The sequence below is a fragment of the Diorhabda carinulata genome, chromosome X (assembly GCF_026250575.1).
Source record: "Diorhabda carinulata isolate Delta chromosome X, icDioCari1.1, whole genome shotgun sequence".
Taxonomy (NCBI): domain Eukaryota; kingdom Metazoa; phylum Arthropoda; class Insecta; order Coleoptera; family Chrysomelidae; genus Diorhabda; species Diorhabda carinulata.
Window position 1 is genome coordinate 44,517,709 of NC_079472.1, and position 10,349 is coordinate 44,528,057.

Here is a 10,349-nt window from a genome sequence, read left to right on the forward strand (position 1 = left end):
GGTCTATTAGGCTGGATTTTCACCAAGCGGACAGGACAAAAACAAAACAAGAACTCGGTCCGTTTGTGACAGTCCGCGAACTTTTTTGGACCGTTTTCTAAACTTGTTAGCCGGCGAATAAAGTTTTTACGAACACAAACAGTGTCCCGGTGAACGTGGGTAACTCCAAAGGACACGTGTTCTATGAATTTTTGTCAACTTGCTGTAAACATCATTTAAATTATAACCATTTCGTTGTTGGGATTTAGTGGTTGTCTGATTTGGTACGTGAATGGAACAAGTCGCAATATCTGATGTTAGTAATTTATTTTATTATATCAGAATACTCCTACAAACAGGTATATGCACTTCTAGAATACTTCAACGGAAAAAACCTTCAACCTAATTGAGGGCTACAGACATTTCAAATGCTTATGGGATGCCAAACACGCCGACTACAATAACAGAATTAAGTTTATATCCTATTAATAAGAAGTACCTAGCACAACAAAGAAAACACAAAAATTTTAGAAAAAAAAATTTATTGTTCAACGTAATCTCCTTTTAGCTCCATACACTTTTCCGAGCGATGTTCAATAAGTTCGATACCCTTTTTATAATAAGAATCGTCAAGCTACCAAAATAGCCATTAACTGCCGACATCACCTCGTCATTGTTGAAAAATCTTTGAGCCATTTTTTCAAGTTTGGGAACAGAAAATCATCCGAGTGGGCTTAATCTGACGAATAGAGCAATTCAAACTTTAATTCATTAATTTTGACCATTGCTTCACGAATGTGTGAGCTGGTGTATTCTCTTTATGAAGCAACACTTTCTTCTTAGCCAAATGCGGCCGTTTTATTTATGTGAAACATTGATGACTCCATTGAAATATTTTCACGGGGTTGTTTTTGTTCCATTGTGTTTTTCCCGTGTTTACATTCACTATTGATGTTCATGTTTTGTTTTTACCAGAAACCAAATAGCAGTCGAACCAGTGAGTTTCTCGGGGTGAGCTGGCGCCGAAGAATCGCGTGGTGGGTTTGTCAATCGATAAATTCAGTTTTGGCAAGCACACAGTATAATTCACGTTAACTACGTTGAAAATGGTGAAACAACCCATTGCGAATACTATGACATAGACTAGTAATACCAAACCAACTAATTGTGACAACTAACTATCTAATCAGCGAAGCTGTTGAATGTGGTCCGGCTCTGTTTAATTGGCATCTAGTTCAAGCTGTAACGCAATCTGAACCTGTTTAACCCCATCTAGGTGAATCGTATCTAGGTTTAGACCGAAGACGCACAGTTTGGACGAACATCTGCTCTGGATTGAGCCCGGATCCGGCAGAAAACAGGGAGTGTTGAACACACGACACGGGCAAACGCTCGGATTGTGATAGGTTCTAATTTTACATCAATTACTCGTGAGTTTTTTTGCAAATATGAAATTGTAAAAACGTAAGAAACCAGCATTGTTTGTTTACTTCGTTGCAGGAGGAAAAAAAACGTTTCAAAAGTATTAGAAAGGAATCAACTTTATGGCAGGATGATAATAGTAGGTTTTTCGCCATTTTTGTAGCTCCATTCCGACGAACTTCTGGAGAAGATACAGGTGCACAATTAAAGACAAGATACCAACATATGAAACTGCGTTCTACCATACGAGATTATTCAAATCAAACCTGAGGTAGGTTTGCTTTGTCTGTGCCACAACTAATTCACTTATGTAATATTTTTTTTTGAAATAGTTATTAAAGTGAGAAAAATAAATCGGCATTAAAAACTCAAAAATCCACACTAAAGTAATCCAGTATAGGACGATTTCTAAAAATGCATGAACTGTATGGGGATTGAGGAGAGACTGCGATAGTACATGTTGTGTTTTCATTTCCATTTGATACAATGTCCCACGATTTATTTTTCGGTCCGGACGAGCAGAAAAACCTGGGCGAACACCCGAACACTTTTACGCCTGGCTGTACATAGTGTAGACTCGATCTATGCTACTTAATATAATTCTAATTTTCCCGTATCTGAGCAAAGCCCGATTCGGGTGTTCGCCCGGCCTTAGTCGAGGACATATCAACACGCAAGATTTTTGTACTATGGTTAATACGTGTAGTACCTACGTTTTTATTTAAATAGAAGAATTAAGTATTTTAAAAGTGTTTAGTTTGGAATATTGTTTTTTCTTTTTTCCACACAATGTGTATATATTTCTGCATACAGGAAATTTTTTATTTCCTAAAACTACTACTAATAGTGTGAAATCAATCATTTTCGTATATATCGTCATATCATAGAAACATTCGCCGCTACTGTTTTTATCTATTATAAAGTGCTCTCATCTCCAACGGTAGATGATGACGATGTATAGTCATAATAAATCTGTCCATTCGACTACTACTCCATTTATATTCTGTCGCCAGCCGTAATAATCGATCGATTTTATTTAGATCTTATATTCGAAAACGATTTTCATAAAAAGAAAACTACACATATGACAATCTACGTATGGCAAAAATTAAAAATAGTATAGAATTTATGTAAGTGGTGCTCATTCCTTTTCGAAAACTACATATCCAGAGGCGGCTAGTGCATAAATGTTGCAGTGCATGCTATAACAAAAATTAAATAGCGGTGCCGATTTATGCAATCAGACACTCTCAATAGTATTGGAGGCGTCCTGTGTTTAAAAATGTTAATATTAGTAAAATTTATTTGAATGGTGCAGGTATCATAATGTTATACGTTCGTGTATTAAAATCATGGAGGTTTTCCGGGACGCTTTCATAAGCGGGACAAGTGGAAAAAAAGCGGGACTGTTCCACAAAATCCAGAACGAATGGACACTTTAAGCAACTTTTCCACGAGATATTTGTTTCAACAAACATTAAAAATGAGATTAATTCGATAAGCTAACAAATACATAAGTGGCCATAAACGAGCGGCGATAAGTAAACAAAAAATTTGTTAAAAAATGAGGAATCTAAGAAAAAAACATAACTATAACGAAACAAAGAGGAAACATGTGGTTTGTTCTATTATTTATAAGTAAACAGTTTATGAGAATATGAAAAACTCGATTAATATTCCCGTTTCTAGGTTTTGTTCGTGTCATCACTGCATGTTTACTTACTAACTATCTGTTTTTAAATAGTACTCAATAAAAAAATATGATTATTTATAAACATATTTTCCATTTTTTGTGATAAATTTAGATTGTAATATGTGATTATGATATTTTCAATCCCATGACCGCTTTAAAAACTCTTTTACAATTGAAAATGGTATAGTGTATACCTGGCATTTCGAACATTTTTAATTAAATATTTGTAAATGTAAATTGAGTTAAGGTACTTGAACATCTTAATTTGACAAGGCAAATTTATAAATATAAACAGGTGAATCCGCCTCTAGGATGGATATAAAATTAGGTTTTCTTACTGAATGTTTTGATAAGTCTCTGCTCAATAGTTCAAAAGTTGTTCATATAAACTTTGATTCATTCATCTATGCTTGAAAAATACGTCTGGATCTATTTCGTTCATATTAAAATATATTGTAGTAAAGTAACTGTAGATATTTCTATTCAAATTGAAGGGTCTCACCCACTAACTCCGTGTCAAATATCGCTTTGTAAATATTTCTCTACACATTTCATACAGTAAAGAAGTATATGTATAATACGTATAAATGATTTAAAATCGTTGATCACCGTTCAAATTTTTTTATATACATGCACAATTTACTAACGTCATGTTTGCTTTCATTCTGTGCACCGCTTTAGAAGATTACTGAACAATTAAGAAAAACAGTGTATGTTTATTTATGAAAATGAAGGACATTTTGACAAATACTCGAATTGAATTTTATTTTACGGTTTTCGTCTTCATTTTAATTTTTTTCTTGTGATTCTATATTTCATTAGTAACTTTATCATTAACATCGATTATTACTTCATTACTTTTAGTGAAGAGTGTCTTTTTGGTCTAAAATTTAATCATGTTTAAGTTTACTTGAAATTAGTATTGATAAATTTAATGTTAAAAAAGTGTATGAGAATCCGATATAAAAACAAATTATGGAGATGTATCAGCTTCCAAAATTTAATCGTATAAAATTTCATTACAACGTTGCCGGAGTTTAGGCAAAATCGTAAAAAAGGTGAACAATTTTTATCTTCAACACCCTTTATCTCTAATACGGATGGCGTTAAGAATTTTTTTACTGAGCAAATCCCAATTATTTTTTAGTTTTCTACCAATAAATGTACTTATTGTATGACACATTTTATTATAAATATAATCATATTTATAGTATGATGAAACACCAGTAATCTGATCATCAATACACATGCTTTAAATTGCATTTATTTAATTATTCAAAACAATCCGGAAGTTTCTAAGAAATATAACCTCAAATACAAAAAATTTCACTTTGTATTGATGTTTATAATTTAATAAATTGGTTCGAATCAACCACCGAGAACTTCAGTCTCTTTTATATCAAAGAAAAAGCAAGCATATGTTGTTTTTTCAATAGGTATTGAAAGACTAGAATTTTTTTTGTATCGTCTACACAATTCACAGCGTATACCATATATATTCTATAATTGACGTAATATATTTGAAAACTATTATTTTCACTTTACTTACCTTCTCTCAATGAAATCTACTCAGTATTAAAAATGTCCGAAGCAAAGTCCAGGTCATAAGGTCATAAAATATACATTAATAAATAGTATTTTCATAAGCAACAATTATAACTTCAACAACAAAAGAAAAATAGTATACAAAAAAGTTTATTTGGCGTTGTTACTAATTTGAATGTACCTAGTTCACGAAAATCCATTACGTACGTGAATAAAATCCAAGTGGGCCGTGCAGGGATGTGGTTTATTTAGTTATAGTTGTCAGTTAGAAATTAACCTAACTTTTTAGAAAACAACCAATGTCAAAGACAACGCCAAAACTATTAGCAAGGAATAAATTAATTTGTAAAATTAACGGTGTAATAAATCTAATTATGGACATAGATCCAGTGGATTTTTTCCCTGGATATAATCCTTGTGCGTGTCTTGGAAGATGCAGATGTGTTCCAGAAACTCGATCGTGTAAGTAAACAAAATATATAAAATTCTGTTCGACATTTTAGTCATTTTACGGTAATTGTATATATTTCGATAAATTCTTTTATGCGGGTGAATATGTACATATCTAAAAAAAAGTAAAAATACAGTACATTGCACAAATAAATTGGAAGTAAGGTATAGCTTCGTTAGAAATACTTATACGAATTTAAAACCAACTATAGTAAACAACCAATTGTAATGGTAACGTTAACAATAGGAACATGTTTTATTAAATAAACATTACAAATTTCATAAATTAGGAAGTTTTCAAATTAGATTTGTTTTGGTAAAGTGGCGACACCTTTTGACTAATATCGTAGCGTTCCTACTAAAATTTAGATTTGATTAGATTTAATCATAAAAATATTAGCTAATAAACTTACAACATATGAGTAAATATATCATATAACAAACTAATCAGCAGTAGGTATTGTATTAGTTTTACAATTATATACAATTGTAATAATTATTATCCCAAAAAAAAATATGTAATTAATGTCTATCTATGTTCATAGGCAGATAATCAGTTTACATATTTTTGGACACCTTATATATGTCTAATAAAACTAAATTAGGTTAAAGAACGTCCGAAGGTCCGCGGTTCTGCAGTGTATAGGGACATAAAGTTGTAAGTGCATATATACAATAAAAATTATTTTTGTAGCTTTTTGGACATATTGCTTTGCTATTCTTGTATCAATAGCCATTTGTGGATCTGGTGTGTATTGTAAGTATTATAATTATTTATCCAAATCTTTATATATAAGAGACATGGATTATATTACTAAAGATTTTTCAACACTTTTAACTAAGAAATTTCCATCAGAAAAATATTTTTGGAGTAAATTTTATGAGGGGCATTCAATAAAAGTGCAAAATATCCTGCTTTATTCTTAGCTTCCTTCCATTTAATTTTCCAAATGAAAGGCTCCGTAAATTTTTCAAAGAGGGTACAAGGAAGATTATTATTATTTCAGGAATTATGCTTTTGTTAAATTTATATCAAAACTAGGTGTGCCCGATCAACCTATAGTTATATATTATTAAATTATATTAAATACAATGAATTATAAGATGGATTCTCTTAATTCTAATTTGACACCTAGGTTTATGCAGCCAAAATTAAAAATTACTATTAAACTAAAAAATAAAATACAAATTGAAAGACACTGAAATACAACTTGTAGTTTATGCAGAAAATTAACAGTGACTTTTAATTAAAATTACACTAAGAGTTTGCCAACTTTTAACTGGTGTTAAAGTTTTGTTTACATCATCCTTTTTCTTTGGTTGTGAAAATATTATTTACGTTATTGCGCTGATTTCCGCCATGGTGTTTTATTTTTAAAACTGATGTAAAAAATACTAAAAAGCTATGACTGAAAGTCAGCAATGTCTTTTAGATGATGGAATAGTTCAGAAGCTTTCCACATTTGTATAACAAAAAGGACTCATACTGGGAATTCCAATTGGTTTAACAGTAATTTATAATTATCCTTAATTCACTACATCAACCAAAACAGTACCAACAAGGAAATTTAGTATCATATTAATATTAATTTCAATTTGGTTTAAATTTTGGCTACATAAAATAAGCTTAATTAGTTTTATAAAATTAAACAAACGCATTATACTGCACTTTATTTCTTTGAGGTTATACCAGGTCAAATGGTTTTGTTCAGTTCAGTAATCTGCCTAGATTTGCTGCATTGGCCAAGGGTTGGCATGTTTATGCAGCTTTTTTCTTCTGTCACAGTAAAGATGGTAACATTGGTTTGTTTGTGAATCATTGAATCTGGTAGATCCATATAGGGTTTAATGTTTGTATAGTAGAAATTTATTGTGTACAGAAAACTGCAGTTGTCTACTCAGAAACCAATATATTTTTTTATATTTAATATCTGGCTCTATTTTTTTAGTAAAATCTATTTATAAATTGATGAAAGTAGGCATTAGCCTCTCCATTTGTACTTCATTATCATAGTATCATGCACTAATAGCTGCTTTCCATTTACACCAAAACTCAGATAATTCTAACCTGTGACATCGTAACTCAGTTCAATGCACATTCCTTTTCTGTCTCACAAGTGAGACCTAATTGAGTTTTTCCAGCAATCTGCACAAACCGTATGCTTTAGTGAGTTTAGTGAACTCACTGAAATTTTCTCATAAGCAAATAAGTATACAATACTAAATTATTGAAAACATTGATGTAAATAATCTTATTGAGAATATTAACTCACATTACGTATTCCTTTTATTCACTGAGCACACGCTATTATTTGAGTATAGGTTACTCACATAACTGAGTGTCTAAGTTCAACTGAATGTAAATGGAAAGAAGTTAATAGATGGAAATTGTTATTTTAAATATTTCAAATATACACATTACACGATATAAGTTCTATAAATCTGTTGTATTCAGTTTCGATATTATTGAATTGCTTATTATCTATTTAAAGATTATGAGGAGTTTGTTAAAAGCCTGCTTGAAAAATGGATTAATTCCACCAATGAAGAAAATTGTATAAAACCCGAACAGTTACTAGCTATCAAACAAGATCTTCAAAATTTAAAAGATAAGCTTGATGCATCGGAAATGTGGCGGTACGTACGTACAAGATGGTGAATTAATAACTTACTCAAATAATTAAAATCAATTTTTTTTGTATATAAAACTATTTGAAACATTACATATACTTTGATAGAGATATAAGATGAATGCTTAAAGATGCATTGAAATTTTTAAGGCTTTCTCATAAAATGGAATTAAATTGATAATTAGGCTTTTCAAATGATTATGATTTGAGTTTTCAATTTGTATAGATGAAATTGCTTCTTTTATTCTTTATTACACGTTTATAAACTAATTACCTATTACTTTTAGAAAGCAGCTTGATAGCTTCCAATCCAGCTCTTGTCCTCATCTAGAAGTCAACATTGAACACATAGTACAAGAAGCATTGGACATATATGATTCAGACAAAATCGGTTTGTTTGGTATTTATCCAATTTAATATTTGTTTTTGGATGAATTTATTTTCATCATAATCACATATCAGATACCCTGATATGTGACAACTACATATATTGATATTGAAATTGATATACAGTGTGTTTATTTGTCAAGTTTAGAAAATTTGTTAATATAAATTGTGAAGGCTAATTTCAGCAAAAAAAAATTTAAGTAACACATTACTCCCAAATATATCAATGTGTATATCAATATAAATTCATTCATCCTTCACCATTTGAAAGTTTTTATTTGTATTCATGGCAACATCTAGATTTCTTTAAATGCTTGGCTAGGCTTTTTTATTTCAGCCCACTGTACATTTTTCAAAAATCTAGTTTGCACCCACTTAATATATCATTTACCAAGTTTGAGAAAAATATTGTGTTTAAACTTTCTCGATGTCCTCTATTAATGTATAAGTTGAGTTATTGCTAGCAGTTTCTGCTTTACTTGTCTCTCTTTTAAATAAATTTTCTAAACAACTAATCTGTTTTGTTTTGTTTTTAATTCAAACTATTTTAAATATTATTTTATTTTTTTTTTTAGATTTTGCAGCTTCATATGCTAACGGTGCTATAGTTTCTACTCCAGAAACTTATCCATATCCACTAAACAAAACTACTACCGTTTTTGGATTAGTATATATAAATATGTTATCAAATCCAGAAAATTTATTACAAACTGGCAATCTCCCAGGTAACTGCTTCGCCTTTTATGGTAGCCAAGGAAGGATACGAATCAAGTTAGGCAAAAAGATTGCTATTAAGGCCATTACTTTAGATCATCTTAAACTACTTCCAGACAGAAGTAGTGCCCCGAAAGATTTTGAAATCTATGTAAGTTGTTATTTTATTACTTTCATACTAAAATTAATTTTGAATTCAAACATTGAAATCAATGGTGACCAATCTTTTCTGTGTGCTGACCAATTTTAATTTCCACATATGTAAAAAGCAAATCATTTCATTAGGACAATTGTATAAAATCAAATAAAAAAACTAGAAAGTTATGTGAGTTAAGGATAATCCAAAAGTCTGGTGTTTTAAATATCTATTTTTTTCACTAGATTTGATATTTTTATTTTAATATTTATGTTATGATGTAAATCTTCAATAATACATTTTTCCACTGCTAAGGTTATAATATGTTCTGTTCTTTACTGTTTTATTAGTTCCAGGGAAATTCTGTTTGAATTTTTTCATTAGAAACTTTTCTTGATTCTATTCTATTCCATTGTGCCAGTTTTGATTTTTTTAGTATTTCTTCTCTTAATCTTTGATTTTTTTACATTTTCTTCTTCATTTCATTATTTATGAAGATTTTTTCACTTGTTTCAGTTTGTTTTTGTATATATTTTGACTTTTTCAGATTCACTTTCATCTCTATTTTTCTTATAAACTTGTCTAATTCATATATTCTCTGCAACTACCAATATAATGTTTGGTTTGGTTTTATCTTCCTTTAATATTATACTACCTTTCAATATTTTTATTTCTTCTGGTATATTGTTATTTCAACTTTCTATAACATTTTTGTATTTCCATCTTCATAATTTCCTCCATTTCGTGGTCATCATGTTATGACAGTTGAAATTAATTTTAATCATTTTTTTATTTCAGGGTCTTGCTAACCCATACGCTTCATCAGAAATATTATTAGGAACATTTACATACGAACTGAATGGAAGATCTTATCAAACTTTTAAAATTAGTAGATATGACGATTCTCTTATGTTTGAATATGTGGAATTACATATATTGAATAACCATGGGAAAGAAGAATTCACTTGTTTATACAGATTCAGAGTTCATGACAAGTATATTGAAAAACATTAAAATTAATATAATATTTCTAAGTATATAAAACCATCGTAGTATATTTTCCTTTTGGTAGAATGTCAGCTAAGGTATTTATTTGTTGATGAATTATAAATATGGAGAAAATACAACTTTTATTTCACTTTTTAGTTATTTCTTGGTGATACACTTTGGCATAAACAAAAAGTATCCAAATGTTATAGTCGTATATAAACATAATAATTTCAGTTTAAATAGATGATTTTGTCTGGTGCACCTGATAATTCGCTTCCAAGTTTTAAAGATACTTCAAGAACTTCAGAGATATACTCATCCAAAATTTTTAGTAGCTAGAGAAGCAGTTCGTATAAGTTGCCTTCATAAGACTTTCCAGAGGAAAACATCTGCTAATTTTATT

At 29.9% G+C, this 10,349-nt stretch overlaps 1 protein-coding gene across 3 annotated transcripts; it reads left to right on the plus strand.

Annotated features, from left to right (window-relative positions):
• Positions 1-4,686: 4,686 nt before the first annotated feature.
• Positions 4,687-10,094, plus strand: LOC130901336 (SUN domain-containing protein 1-like). 3 transcript variants are annotated; one of them, XM_057812642.1, is made up of 6 exons: positions 4,687-5,101; positions 5,784-5,846; positions 7,582-7,726; positions 8,007-8,119; positions 8,682-8,971; positions 9,755-10,094. In XM_057812642.1, the coding sequence occupies exons 1-6, from the start codon at positions 4,939-4,941 to the stop codon at positions 9,968-9,970; spliced, it is 990 nt and encodes a 329-aa protein (XP_057668625.1). In that variant the 5' UTR covers positions 4,687-4,938; the 3' UTR covers positions 9,971-10,094. The 3 variants fall into 3 exon arrangements, with proteins under 3 accessions (XP_057668625.1, XP_057668626.1, XP_057668623.1); XM_057812640.1 differs by having other exon boundaries at positions 4,749-5,101; positions 8,007-8,110; XM_057812643.1 differs by lacking the exon at positions 5,784-5,846 and having other exon boundaries at positions 4,721-5,101.
• Positions 10,095-10,349: the final 255 nt, after the last annotated feature.